The sequence below is a fragment of the Pelodiscus sinensis genome, chromosome 1, assembly GCF_052426305.1.
Source record: "Pelodiscus sinensis isolate ZL-2025 chromosome 1, ASM5242630v1, whole genome shotgun sequence".
In the NCBI taxonomy this organism is placed as follows: domain Eukaryota; kingdom Metazoa; phylum Chordata; order Testudines; family Trionychidae; genus Pelodiscus; species Pelodiscus sinensis.
The window spans coordinates 6,719,914-6,734,623 of NC_143052.1; the positions used below are offsets into that span (position 1 = coordinate 6,719,914).

Consider the following 14,710-nt stretch of genomic DNA (forward strand, 5'->3'; position numbering starts at 1 on the left):
TTTGGAGGTGAGTACTCACTAAGAGGTGCGTGAGTGGGGAGCAAACGGGAGCCATGTTGGAGAGTGGCAGCCAAGGATGACGAGACCAGGGCAACCAAAGAGCATGAGAGGTGGGCAAGTGCCTCCATGGTATATCCCCTGAGGCACTGACTTGGTTAAGCACTTGCTTAATTTTAAGCACACCCTTAAATCCCATTAAAGTCAAGCATGGGTGAAAATCCCATTGACTTGGCCCGGATTAAAGCATATATTTAAAGTTAGCCATGTGCTTTCTGGGATAAGTAGGGCATTCAGCACGTGCTCATGGGCTTTCCTGAATCAGGCCTCAGAAGATGGTTGTGATACACGCTTGTGCAAGGGCTGAATACACACGCCAATGCCTCGTGCACGTGTGCTGTGAGGCATTTGCTGCAACACAGGAACTGTGGTCTCCACTCGGGTGACTAACGACAGCCCCTCCCCATGAGTAATGTTAGTGCTAGGAGAAGCCCACAGCACATCCCCCCTCCAAAGGAATGGGGGTTCTTCTCATTGCCAGGACAACACACCCCGTTTCCCCCTTGCACACTCACACCAACGAGCACCTCAGGAAAGGGAGTGGTACTCACAACGCTTCCAGGAGACCCGGGCGGCCCAGGCTTCCCCTGCAGAGACACAAGGCCCCCCAGCCCCAGAAAGACGAGAGGTGAAAGTCAGCGAGTCGGCCCCCGAGCCGGACTCCCGCACGCAAGGTCAAAAGGGGAGTGTGCAAACCTACAGCTTCGCCCTTGAGTCCCTTCGCTCCGGCGGCTCCCTGGGAAGAGAGAGGCAGGGTGAGAGCCGGCCCCAGGTGGGGCGCAGTCACAGCAGCCCCCCCTCGCCCGCCTCCGCCAGCTCAATGTCCCCGAGTCTCAGCGTCTAACGTCCCTCTGGCTGGAAACCCAAGTGACTCTTCCTCAGTGGGGAGCAGAGCCACCGACTGTGACTCCACCCCTCCCCGATGGCTCCGCCCCCACTCCGCCTCCTCCTGCCCCCACTCCACCCCTCCCCAATGGCTCCGCCCCCACTCCGCCTCCTCCTGCCCCCACTCCACCCCTCCCAATGGCCCGCCCCCACTCCGCCTCCTCCTGCCCCCACTCCACCCCTCCCCAATGGCCCGCCCCCACTCCGCCTCCTCCTGCCCCCACTCCACCCCTCCCCCAAGGCTCCGCCCCCTCTCCGCCTCCTCCTGCCCCCACTCCACCCCTCCCCAATGGCTCCGCCCCCACTCCGCCTCCTCCTGCCCCCACTCCACCCCTCCCCAATGGCTCCGCCCCCACTCCGCCTCCCCCTGCCCCCACCCACCCCTCCTGCCCCCCCCACTCCACCCCTCCCCAATGGCTCCGCCCCCACTCCGCCTCCCCCTGCCCCCACATCCTGCCCCCACTCCACCCCTCCCCAATGGCTCCGCCCCCACTCCGCCTCCTCCTGCCCCCACTCCACCCCTCCCCACCCCCCCACTCCTCCTCCTGCCCCCACTCCACCCCTCCCCAATGGCTCCGCCCCCACTCCGCCTCCTCCTGCCCCCACTCCACCCCTCCCCAATGGCTCCGCCCCCACTCCGCCTCCTCCTGCCCCCACTCCACCCCTCCCCCAAGGCTCCGCCCCCACTCCGCCTCCTCCTGCCCCCACTCCACCCCTCCCCAAGGCTCTGCCCTCACTCTCCCTCTTTCTGCCCCCACTCCACCCCTCCCCCAGGGCTCCACTTCCTCCTGCCCCCACTCCACCCCTCCTCCAAGGCTCCGCCCTCACTCTGCCTTTTCCTCTACCCCTCCCCCAAGGCTCCGCCTCTTCCTGCCTGTTCCTTCTTCCATTCCACCCCTCCCCCAAGACTCTGGCTTCATTCTGCCTCTTCCTGTCCCTGCTCCTCCCCCAGCCTGGGGCACCTCCCGCCAATCCCCGAACAGCTGATTAGCAGCTGCCCTGAACAGAAGTGGCTAGTGAGAGCCGAGCACCCACAATGCTTTTTCCATGGGTTCTTGAGCCCTAGTGCAGCCACGGGGAGGAGTTTTTGCACACTCGCGTGGCGTGCACATCTGTGGCAGAATTTCAGAAATTCAGGCTGCTTCCACCCTTCCCACGGGTGAGCAGACCGTCAATGCAAGGCCTCCCGAGCTACCTCAGAGTTACTGGCCTCTCTTTTGCCACCTGCGCTATTGTCTCCCAAGCGCCCTCTCCTTCCGCCACTCCTTGGGTGCCTGACTCACCTCCTTTCCCGGTTCTCCCATCTCGCCTTTGATCCCCTGCTGGCCAGGATGTCCCGGAAGCCCTACAGGGCCCTGCAAAATGATGCAGAGAAACCCGCATGAGTGAGACAAGAAGCCGATCTTTGCAGATATAGCCCAGTGGGCCGCCCAGACCCTGCCCAGCCACCCAGGAAGTGCAGAAGACACTATCCACCGTCTGAACTCTGCGGTTTTCACGGAGGAGAAAACGATTCCACTGCTGCTGGACGCATGGCCGGATTAAGGCATGGGCTAGCCGCCAGCTGGCCAGGGTGCCAACTTATGGGGAGCGCCTGATGACAGCTGGAAGGGGCACACAGCGCCCCTTATAGCTTCCATCAGGCGCCACGCGCCCGGCTGCCGGATCGTGGGCTGCAGCAGCTCCCAGCAGCCACCCTGCAGCGACCGCCGCGTTAACTCCCGCACAGCCGGCCAGCAGCACCCTTCCGCCGTGGCCACAGGGTCCTGCATGACCAGGCTTGGCCCACCCCAGGCTGCGCGCCAGCAGTGGTAGCCGGGCTGGGCTGGGCACGTGCGTCCTGCCACCGCCAGCTCCACGCACCCTCCCCCACACGCTGGTATGGGGGCGGGGCATGCACCCTTCCCCACCGGGGCACAATTAAACTGTCTGCCTGGGGCGCTGCAATGGCTTGGTTCAGCCCTGGCTGGACGGACAGCCCTAAGTGAAAGCAGAGAACCAGCAAACTCACTGCACATTCTCCTCACTGATCCCTTCTGTAGCTACTTGGACGTGGACACACAGTGCCCGCAGGGTGCCTCCCATGAAACCCATTGTGCACCCCGGAAAGAATTATTACCCGGATTCCTCTCTTTCCTGGCTTCCCTGGGGTACCCGCTTCTCCCTAAAAGAAAGAGGAACCATTTTTAAAGCCGGCTTAGCCGCCTCTGGTAAACAGGCATGTCAGGCTGCCCCAGCACATGTGACAGTCACTATTCAGCACTTCTGCCCGTTCAAACGGAGAGAATCGAGTCCATTCGTCTGGCCAGCGGCTTTAAGGGAGGCCAGTTTCTCTCCCCAGCATCCACCAGCCAGCAGGGAGGAGCAGCCGGGGATCATGACAAGGTGGGCCATCAGTAAATGGGGGTGACTTTGTGAAGGGTGCCTGGAGCTGGAGTACCTATGGTCAGATGTGGCAGGGAGACATCAGAAGAGATGGAGGGAGGTTTGCAATTCTCCACCAGTCACCAATGGGATTTTGGGTAAGTCTGCTCTCCACCTCCTAGAAGAGGCAGGGGAGCGCCCCCAGCCAGCCCCCACCCGCAGGACTGGAAGAACTCCCCCAGAAGGAAGAAGGTTCTGACATCCGGTGTGACGGTTCTGTGGCAGGCTCTAGCTTTGGCGGGTGGAACCAAACCCAGACAGAAAACCAGAGTTGGAGCCAGTTTGGGAGACATGTCACTGACATGGGTTGGCTGAGCTGGGCTGGATCAATGCAAACCTGTCCCGCCCTCCTCTCCTCCGAACGGAACCCTTCAAAGTTGGAAAACGAGACGACTCAGGCATCTCCTCCCAACAGCTTCCTATTAATATTAATCAGAAGGTTCCTCATTCTACTAATTACGGCGGGGAGAGCTCATACCTCTCCACGGCTATGGGAAAGAACAAAATTCCCACCCTGTGGCCTGGATCCCTTTCTAACGGTCAGGTTAAAGTTCGGTTCGCGATCCATTTTGTTGTTCTGAATTTCCCAATTGGATGAAAGTGCCTGATCTAAGGGTATGTCTACACTACCCCGCTAGTTCGAACTAGCGGGGGTAATGTAGTCATCCGCAGTTGCAAATGAAGCCCGGGATTTGAATTTCCCGGGCTTCATTTGCATGAAGCCGGCCGGCGCCATTTTTAAATGCCGGCTAGTTCGAGCCCCGTGCCGCGCGGCTAGACGCGGCATGGAGTAGCTAGTTCGAATTAGGCTTCCTAATCCGAACTAGCTGTACACCTCGTTCCACGGATTAGAAGCCTAATCCGAACTAGCTACTCCGTGCCGCGTGTAGCCGCGCGGCACGGGGCTCGAACTAGCCGGCATTTAAAAATGGCGCTGGCCGGCTTCATGCAAATGAAGCCCGGGAAATTCAAATCCCGGGCTTCATTTGCAACTGCGGATGACTACATTACCCCCGCTAGTTCGAACAAGGAGGGTAGTGTAGACATACCCTAACTGTGGCCAGTGTAAACCAGCAGTAACTCCTATAAAGCCAGTGAGGCTACATTACTCAAACTTCATTGCACCCGTCTGCCAACAAGAATTATTAATGACCCCAGGGCAGGGAAGGCAAAGGCAAAGCCTAAGGGTTTCTTCCCACAGGCTACATCTACACTGCGGGCTTCTTGCGCAAGAAGCTTTTTATGGAAGAGATCTTCAGCAAAAACGTCTTGCGCAAGAGGGCGTCCACACTGCCAAAGCGCATAGCAAAAGCGATGGGCTTTTGCACAAGAGAGGTCCAGACTGCATGCTCTGATTGCCATTCACAGAATAGTCACTAGATCGCCTGTGCTTTTTTCAATTGGCTCTTTTTGCGCAAAAACCCCTGTTGCCCGTCCACACACACACACACCCTTTTGCACAAGAGCTCTTGCACAAACAGGAATTATTCCTTGTAGAAAGAGGAATACCTCCACTGCAAAACCCCCTCTGTTCTTTTGATTTACTGTAAATCTACTTGCACAAAAACGCGCTTGAGGTGTGGACGCTCAGTGGGTTTTTGTGCAAAAACCCTGTAGTGTAGACATAATCCCAAGGTCGGGAGGGATGCTCAGGTTTTGGCTGTGGGCCAGAACCCCAGCAAATCTAAGGCAATCCCAACATGGTCCCAACTAGGGATGTCAATGGTTAACCAGTGAACCGCTTGCCCAGCTAGGCTAGAGCAGCCCCACCCCACCCACCCTTGTTCAGGCAATTAACTGGTGAAACATAATGTTCAACTGGTTAGCTGATTACATGGGATTTTACATCCCTAGTCCTGACCCACAGTTTAAGCCAGGGGGCGGGGAACCTTTTTTGGGTCAGGGGGCCACTGACCCACGGAAGAATAAGTCGGGGGCCGCACACAAGTAAAAAGGAGAAAGACCCCCCATTCCCCTCGCACACCAGAGACTAGAGGGGCCCAGGCCGGTAGATTTTGTGTGCTCCAGCCCTGCAGGTGGGTGGCTGGTGAGCCTTGGGGTCCGGATCCAGGCAAGCCAGGGGCCACATCCGACCCCTGGGCCTGAGGTTCCCCACCCCTGGTTTAAGAAAGATGTGGAGAAATTGGAAAGGGTACAGAGAAGAGCGACAAGAATGATTAAAGGTTTAGAGAACATGACCTATGAAGCCAGGCTTCATGAACTGGGCTTGTTTAGTTTGGAAAAAAGAAGATTAAGGGGGGACATGATAGCGGTTTTCAAATATCTAAAAGGGTGTCACAAGGAGGAAGGAGAAAATTTGTTCCTCTTGGTTTCTGAGGACAGGACAAGGAGTAATGGGCTTAAAGTGCAGCAGGGGAGGTTTAGATTGGACATTAGGAAAAAATTCCTAACTGTCAGGGTGGTCAAATATTGGAATAAATTGCCAAGGGAGGTGGTGGAATCTCCCTCTCTGGAGATATTTAAGAACAGGTTAGATAGACATCTGTCAGGGATGGTGTAGACGGAGCTTGGTCCTGCCTTGAGGGCGGGGGGGCTGGACTCGATGACCTCTCGAGGTCCCTTCCAGTCCTATGATTCTATGATTCTATGATAAGGACGGCTGCACTAGTGTAACCTGAGATAAGGATCAGGGCTTTTTCCTTGACCCCTTTCCTTCATGGATCAGCAGCGTCCAGGGGTGCGTGGGCTTTACTCGGCTGCAGCACAATGTGATTGGGACTCCAATGACGGAAAGGCTCTTGAACGGGCAAACTCCTTGACCCAAAGGAGAGTCGTATCGGAGGCTTGTCACAAAACACTCTCGAGTGGCTGCCTGCCTCAGCTCCAAGGGAGCAACCCCACGTCCCGCAAAATATCCCAGGTACCCGAAAATGGCCTCCCACGGGTGCGTCTTGATCCCATGCCTTGGGGCGGCGGCAAATTGTGGTAACTTGGTGACACGTCGGCCAGGCGTCGCCACACACATACTACAGGCAGGGCACTGCTGCCGTGAAAGAGCCGGAGACAAGGTCTGGAATGTCCGGAACACACCCTCATTGCTTCATTTCACACCATCTCCACAGCTCACCGACTGAGCCAGGTCACCTAACAATAGCAGGCTCCCATCTCCCGGGGCCCCAAACTAGACTGACACCCACCAGTTCCTTCCAGATGGTAAAAGGAACCCTTTTGCATTTAGAATCCTCTTTTTCCTTCTCGGGTTTCAGAAAGTGGTGCAGTCCTGCAAGCCGTACTGATGTAACTGGTCTTACAGGACCGTTCGCTTCTACTTACATCTTTACCTCTTAGTCCAGTCTCTCCTGGTTTCCCAGGTATTCCTGGTTCACCCTTCTCTCCCTTCGGACCCATTTCCCCCTGGAGAAAACAATGAACACAACAGTTGCTTTCTTCACCTGTATTGCATATCCCTGTGCTCTAGGCCAGTGGCTTGCAGGCCAGGGGTTGTGAACCAGTACTGCAGGGGTGGCTAAACTGTTACAGGCAAAGAGCCAAAATAGTTGTGCATATAGCGCAAAAAGCCAGGGAGGAAAATTTGTCGAACAGGAAAAAAAAAAAAAAAGGAACTGCCCCTTGAAGAAATGTGATTAAAGGCTTTTTGGCCACACCACATCAGGCTCTGTCATTTTGAATGGCCGTGCCAGATGGCACAGAGAGCCAGTGCGCACAGGGAGCCAGGAGCCGTTTTCAGGGGCACAGGAGCGGCTTCACAAGCACTTTGCGAGCCGCACTTTCAGGGCGGGAGAGCCGCAGTTGGAGTACTGGGTTGTGGAATGCCAGATGCTGCATCTCATTGCTGCAGGGTGACCAGAGGGGGTGGCAAGGCAGATTTCTTTCAAGTCCTGGCACCACAGACTGTGCAGCGCTTCAGAAGTGGCCAGTAGCGCACCGCTGACTGGGAGCTGCTCAAGGTAAACCCCTCGCTCAAGGCAACCCCCTCCTGCCCCAGACCTGACCCCCCCCCCCAAAGCCAGAGTCCCCTCCTACACTCCAAAACGATTTCCCTAGGAGGGCGGGGAAGCACTGGGAGGGTTCTCTAGGGAGATGATGGAATCTCCATCCCTAGAGGTTTTCAAGTCCCGGCTTGACCAAGCCCTGGCTGGGACGATTGAGTTGCGGTTGGTCCTGCTTTGGGCAGGGGGCTGGACTGGATGACTCCTGAGGTCTCTTCCAGCCCTGGGATTCTCACGCTCTCATCCTCAGCCCCACCCCAGAGCCCACACACTAGTCAAATTCTGTTGGGTTGGGGGCATTAACCATTTCCTTCAACTGGGTCATGGGGAAAAAGTTTGAAAACCGCTGGTCTAGGATGTCTCTCACTCCTATGGCAGCTCTGCCAAGGGATGTGCAACGGGCCCAGCTCGTGCTATTTGGCATGGAAATATTTCCCCCGCATAAGGTTTGTAAAAGAGGAATTCTACATTCGTTCTTCCACTGCCCACCCCCCTGACACTGTGGCAGGCCGTGCTGCAGCCCGACGCATCTTTAATAGGATGAACCAAAGGCTGTGAACTGGACTAGGCCCGGCGCTGGCCCCAGGTGGGAAGTAAGTTAGCACACTGCTGACTGGAAAGGCCTCCACAGAAACACACGGCAACTGTGTGGGCACATTCTGCAGGGACAGGACAAGAACACGTCAGCCCCTCGGAAGAGGAGGAGGGAATGGCAGGGTAACGAGGAAATTTGGCTCAAACTGGCAGGTGCCAGGAGAAAGGTGCTAGCGAACAACATCCAAGGGGAAGTTACAGGACGGGCAGTTGTGCTCGCTGAGGTGGAAGGCCCCTGGTGTCCTGACAGAGCTGGGCCCATTGTCACAGGCATATGTGAGCGAATGTACCTGTGTCCACGGAGGCAGGCCGCCAGTACCACGCTTTGCCGATAATAGGCGCTTGGCCGGGCTTTTGCCACAGAACCGAACCTGTAGCCTTGAATCAGTGCCGTGCACTCTGGGCGAGGGCAGCTGGCATCAAAGCAGCTGTAACAGCTCTCCGCAGCGCTAACAACGCCCTTCCTCACCCCAACACCCTCCACCGCTGGCTCCCCCACTTCTCCACCACATTGAGTGTCCTCACCCTTGTGAGCCTTCTTCGCAGTTCTGGCCTACATCCCCCAAGCACGTAGGGGCGCCCTCCCCCGAGCACCCCTGCCCCAACGCAGCCGACAGTGGTCGTGCTATGTTTGGGGGAGGAACAGTCTCCCAAAACAACATCCTTCTTCAGCAAAGTCTAGGTCTGTCCCAGGAGATAAGTTAAGCAGGGCCCCGACTGACAGAAGACTTAAGTGGCTACCTCCCTCTGAAAGCAGTGTGACTCAGCGCTGAACCTGGGCCAAATGCTGTGCCTAGGTTATTTTCCAGGCCCTTGTCCACTGGCCTATACACTCTCCTACGGCCATGTTGGGGTTAGACAAGACGAGAGAGCAAAGAGGCAGCTTCAGCCTGTTTTGCAATGTGCAGGGCCCCTGCTTTGCCGCATGGAAATGCCGGCTGAGCCTCCATTTGCCTCAAAGTCCCTCCAGTCCTGGCAGCCTCCCGTGACTAGTGGGACTGTCACAGCATCCCCTTTTCCACTGCCAGTCCCAACTGAGCGCAGTCTACTTGGGGGGTACACGCCGCAGCGGTGAGTTTGCTTGGCTGTGCTCACTCACCATTTGGCCAGGTTTGCCGGACAACCCTATGTTCCCCTGTGGAGAAATCAAACTATCAGTCATTTGGCAAGAACAATAGATGCAATGCCCTTTAGATCGGATCTCCCAGTCCTAGCCAAGGCCAGTCCGCCGCAGAGAAAACGCCCGCACGTGATTCCCGGACACCCTGGCACGGGCTGGGAACACGGCCCCACAGCCAAAAGTTGCAGGGGTGGATGGTGATTTCGGGCAGCCAGCCTGAGACACAGGGAAGGGTGTGTTGGAAAGTGCCGAGCGCCGGCGCTCTGACAATAGGGCCCCTGGAAAGGGCTGCAGTTTGGGCTCTCGGAAATGAGTCACGATGTTTTTACGTGGCCTGAGTCTGTTGTTTGGAGGCCTGGCCCTAAAATGGCCATTCTACGGCATGGGCGGGCATGTCTGTGAACTGCAGAGGCCAGCACACAGAGGGACACTTGGGGTCTGCCCGGTGAGCCGACGCGGCAGCTTCCTTGGCTGAGCCGTTGGAAGCCGCACTAAGCTGTCCTAGGCTGCCCTTTGCACCCCTTCAAGCTGTGCGGCTCCCTGCTCTTTGCTTGCGCTCTGTCCGCGGCTGGGCTAACGTGCCGGGATGCGGGGAAGGAGAGAGCGTGTCGTGTCCATCGCAAGAGCTCGGATCCTCGCATTGCTGGGCTCCACAACAGCCAGAGTCCTGGAGCTTCAGGCCAGAAGGGACCTGACCTGAGCACCTTGTCTGACCTCTTGTATAAATCCCAGGCCACCACTCAGCCATCCCCACACCCAGCTCAACAGCCAGGGGAGCCAGCAGCCACTCCAGGCCCCTGGAATGGGGAGGAGCCACAGGAAGAAGGGGTGGAGCCTCAGGCAGAAGGGGTGGAGCCTCAGGCAGAAGGGGCGGGGCTTAGGGCAGCTGGCCTTTCGTGCACTTTCGGGGCAGAAGTGTGGCCCCTCTCTCCCCAGTGTGACACCCCTCTGCCTGCAGTGTGACACCCCCGCCTCCCCAGACAGCCCTAAGAGCCGGTAGAGCACAACACGTGGTGCTCTGGCAGCCATTTTAAGGACTCGGTGCTCTGGGTGCTGCCGTGGCAACAGCAGCCACCGGAGTCCTGGGCCCCTTTAACTCACTGAGCCCCAAGGCAACTGCCCTCTTTTCCCACCCCTGCCGGTGGGCCTGCCCGGAGGACAGCGAACGGCCGTGTGCCACAGGCAGAGAGCAGGAGGGGCTGAGGCGCAGCCAGTGGATGGATGGAGGCCGGGGAGAGGCCAGATTTCGCTCTCCTGCCGCCTCGCTGAGGTCGCAGAGATTTCACTGCAGCCGCCCAGAACTAACGGTTCAGAATTGAGCTCGGCGTCTCTTGTGTTCGTCCTTCCCCCGCTCGGCTCCCCGGGCCCCACTCACCCTTTCGCCCATGTCGCCCTTCAGTCCCGCTTGCCCTGGAATGCCGAAACCGGGACTTCCCTGCCGGGAGGGAGACATCAATGAACACAAGTTCATCACGGTCACCGTGCTACCAGCAATACCGGGGAGTGGGGGCTCTTCTGTTCTCCTGCCTCCCGGAGACGAGACGTCTCTCCCACCCGCACTCAGTGGCATGCCGAAACGCAGCCCTGGGCTCGGCGGCCAGCATGCGGGATTTCAGGAGGAGCCGGTTCGCTTGGCTAGTATCCTCCAGGGGCAGCCACAATGAACTGGCCGCCTCTGGGGGCCAAGGCTGAACTGCTTCCAATTCAGGCCTCGCTCCTTACAAGGCACCTGTCTCAAAGCCTGTAGCCTCAGGCTGCGTCTACACAGCTTCCCTCTTCCGCAAAAGCCTATGCAAATGAAGTGCAGATTAGCATATTGCTGCGCTCCGTTTGCATAATTCATTAGGAGCCGTTTTTGTGCAAGAGGTTTTTGCGCAAGAGCCGTTTTTCCTGAAAATATGAGGAAGAACGGCTCTTGTGCAAGAGGGGGGTTTGTGCAAAAAGGCGCCTGTGTAAATGGCTCCTTTTTGTGCAAAAACGGCTCCCAATTAATTATGCAAATGAAGCGTGGCAATATGCTAATCCACACTTCATTGGCATAGGCTTTTGCAGAAGAGGGAAGCTGTGTAGACGTAGCCTCAGTGTGCCAAACATGGGCTGCCATACACGGACCGTGCCCCTCAGTTTGGCTTGATGAGAAGATCCACAAGATACAAATATGAATCAACGAAGGAACTGAAAGTTTCCAGAGCTGCAAGCATGGCTTTACCTTCTCTCCTTTCTCTCCTTGTTTCCCTTTGTCTCCCTGTGGTCCTGGGGGGCCGAGTGGCCCAATATCCCCCTACGTGGGAAGAATTTGGGATTTAGGGGTCATAGTGGACAAGCAGTGTGACACTATTGCAAAAAAAAAAGGCAAATATGATTCTGGGATGCATTAACAGGAGTGTTGGGAGCAATACACAAGAAGTCCTTCTTCCACTCTACTCTGTACTGATTATGGCTCAATTGGAGAATTGTGTCCCGTTCTGGGCACCACATTTCAAGAAAGATGTGGAGAAATTGGAGAAGGTCCGGAGAAGAGCAACAAAAAAGATTCAAGGTCTAGAAAACATGAGCTATGAGGGAAGGCTGAAGGAATTGGGCTTGTTTAGTTTGGAAAAGAGAAGACTGAGAGGGGACATGATAGCGGTTTTCAAGGGTGTTATAAGAAGGAGGGAGAAAAATTGTTCTCCTTGGTCTCTGAGGATAGGACAAGAAGCAACAGGCTTAAATTGCAGCAAGGGATTTTTAGTTTGGACATAGGAAAAAAGTTCTGCCTGTCAGGGTGGTTAAACACTGGAATAAGTTGCCTAGTGAAGTTGTGGAATCTTCATCACTGGAGATATTTAAGAGCAGGTTTAGGATTTCCATATTTGAATTTTCAAAAAAGAGGACACTCCTGAGAGGGAATGTATCTGTATCAGTATCTACCAACTCACATTGTATTAATATGTTATATATATAAATGTAACACATTAATACAACGTGAGTTGGTAGATACTGATACACTCCCTCTCAGGAGTGTCCTCTTTTTTAAAAGTTCAAATATGGTAACCCTAATTAGACAGACACCTGTCAGGGATGATCTAGACAGTGCTTGGTCCTACTGTGAGGGCAGGGGACTGGACTCGATGACTTCTTGCCGTCCCTTCTGGTTCTAGTGTTCTATGAAGTCAGAAAGTTAGTAAGGTCTCCTAGCCGAGGCTCACCCTTCCTGAGTGGCTACTGGAATCCATGCAATTTATGGTTCACAGTTTTCAATCCACTTTGAAGACTGATTTCGTTGAGGCATTGACACATCTCTCTCAGGCCTTGACTCCACTAAAAGGAAGATCACCGCTCCCACAATCGCTCTTCTGGAGTTTGATTTAGCGAGTCTTGTTAAGACTCGCTAAATCGAGCTCAGAGGACTCCCCCCGCTAGCATCTGGTACTCCTCCTTTAGCGAGGGGGTAAGGGAAGCAGATGGGAGCAAACCCATTGTGAGGACACCACCAAACTTGAAGCTGATGTTACGTATCTTAAGCCAGGATGCTGGGTCTCCTGTAGACCTGGCCTTAGGGTTTAATCCTGCTGCCCGTCACTATAACTGGGTGCCTACTATGTAAAATCAATATCTATTGTAAGTCTCTAGGGGTATGTCTACACTACCCCCCTAGTTCGAACTAGGGGGGTAATGTATGCATACCGAACTTGCTAATGAAGCCCGGGATTTGAATTTCCCGGGCTTCATTAGCATAAAGCCGGGGCCGCCATTTTTAAAAGCCGGCTAGTGCGAACCCCGTGCCGCGCGGCTACACGCGGCACGGGCTAGATAGTTTGGACTAGCAAGCTATTCCGAACTATCTGTACGGCTCGTGGAACGCGGCACGGGGTTCGCACTAGCCGGCTTTTAAAAATGGCAGCGCCGGCTTTATGCTAATGAAGCCCGGGAAATTCAAATCCCGGGCTTCATTAGCAAGTTCGGTATGCATACATTACCCCGCTAGTTCGAACTAGGGGGGTAGTGTAGACATACCCTAGGGGATTTCATGGAGTCTGTGGCTCTGAAAATAATATTCTTCACTGTGAAAATGGGGAAGGAATTCAAAGCGTTAGCAGGACTTTACTCTCGCTTACATTCGTTTAACTCCATTGGAGTGACTCCTAATTCACACTTGTCTAAATGTGATGAGAACCTAGCCCAGGAGTTGTATGCTAGGAAGTTTCAAAAGAGACTGGTATTTCACCAACAAGAATGACAACCGGTCTGATAAATCTGAGGCAAGGGGAAGGCCTAAGGACTTTGCAGACCTCAACCCTTTTCCATCACTCACAGAATGGAATGAAATATTTTAAAACCCAAGCAGCTGCCAAAGGGGCATTTGCTAAGTCCCACAAGCAGAGGTGGGTCTCATGAGAGGGTTAGAACATAAGAACATAAGAACGGCCATACTGGGTCAGACCAAAGGTCCATCTAGCCCAGTATCCTGTCTACCGACAGCGGCCAGCACCAGGTGCCCCAGGGAGGGTGGACCAAAGACAATGATCAAGCGATTTGTCTCCTGCCATCCCTCTCCAGCCTCTGACAAACAAAGGCCAAGGACACCATTTTATCCCCTCGCTAATAGCCTTTTATGGACCTAACCTCCATGAAATTATCTAGCTTCTCTTTAAACTCTATTATAGTCCTAGCCTTCACAGCCTCCTCTGGCAAGGAGTTCCACAGGTTGACTACACGCTGTGTGAAGAAGAACTTTCTTTTATTAGTTTTAAACCTGCTCCCCATTAATTTCATTTGGTGTCCTCTAGTTCTTCTATTTAGGGAACTAATAAATACCTTTTCTTTATCTGCCCTCTCCACACCACTCATGATTTTATAGACCTCTATCATATCCCCCCTCAGTCTCCTCTTTTCTAAACTGAAAAGTCCCAGTCGCTTTAACCTCTCCTCATATGGGACCCGTTCCAAACCCCTAATCATTTTAGTTGCCCTTTTCTGAACCCTTTCCAAGGCCAAAATATCTTTTTTGAGGTGAGGAGACCACATCTGTACACAGTATTCAAGATGTGGGCGTATCATAGTTTTATACAGGGGCAGTAAGATATGCTGGGTCTTATTTTCTATCCCTTTCCTAATAATTCCTAGCATCCTAAGTTAATCTCTTATAGGAGTGTCCCACAGAATGGAAACAGCTGGAGAAAAATTGGCATCGGGCATGCTCCTGTCTGAAGAAAAGAAAAGGAGTAGCTTGTTCTGTTGAAAAGGGGAGCTGAGTGACATATTCGGCTCCTTAGGCCACATCTTCACTTATCGAAGGATCAACACTCTGGCGATCGATCTTCCAGAGATCAATTTAGTGGGTCTAGTAAAGACCCGCTAAATCGAGCACTGAGGACACCCCCATCGGTACTCCCCACTGTTGTAAGGAGTAAGGGAAGTCAACAGGAGTGGTCTTCCATCGACCTCCCACTGTGGAGACAGTGCCAAGCTCGGCTTAAAGTACATCGACTCCAGCTATGTTATTTACATAACCAGAGTTGGGTACCTTAAGCCAACCTCCCCTCCCCTGCAGTGTAGACCTGGCCTTAGTCAAGAAAGGCAGAACTAGCCAGGAGGGCTGCTGCAGGGATGATGTAGCATAAGTCCTGTAGTTCTGTGTCTGGCAATGAACTCTTAAGGGAAGAACTGGTGTTAGAAT

General features: G+C 54.6%; 1 protein-coding gene across 24 annotated transcripts in view; it reads right to left on the minus strand.

The window, feature by feature from the left end:
* The window catches only part of LOC102464061 (uncharacterized), a 252,426-nt gene that overhangs the window by 134,494 nt on the left and 103,222 nt on the right, over positions 1-14,710 (minus strand). For 21 of the 24 annotated variants that reach the window (XR_016349502.1, XM_089778116.1, XM_089778115.1 and 18 more), the window contains 8 exons: positions 11,261-11,332; positions 10,427-10,486; positions 9,031-9,066; positions 6,661-6,741; positions 3,062-3,106; positions 2,226-2,297; positions 758-793; positions 609-644 (listed from right to left, as the gene is read on the minus strand). Coding sequence is in view for 23 of the 24 variants with exons in the window: in XM_089778116.1 (XP_089634242.1) it covers positions 609-644; positions 758-793; positions 2,226-2,297; positions 3,062-3,106; positions 6,661-6,741; positions 9,031-9,066; positions 10,427-10,486; positions 11,261-11,332 (438 nt within the window). In the remaining variant the exon portion in view is untranslated. The remainder of the gene's footprint in view (positions 1-608; positions 645-757; positions 794-2,225; positions 2,298-3,061; positions 3,107-6,660; positions 6,742-9,030; positions 9,067-10,426; positions 10,487-11,260; positions 11,333-14,710) is intronic. The other 3 variants (XM_089778123.1, XM_089778097.1, XM_089778127.1) reach the window with 2 other exon arrangements.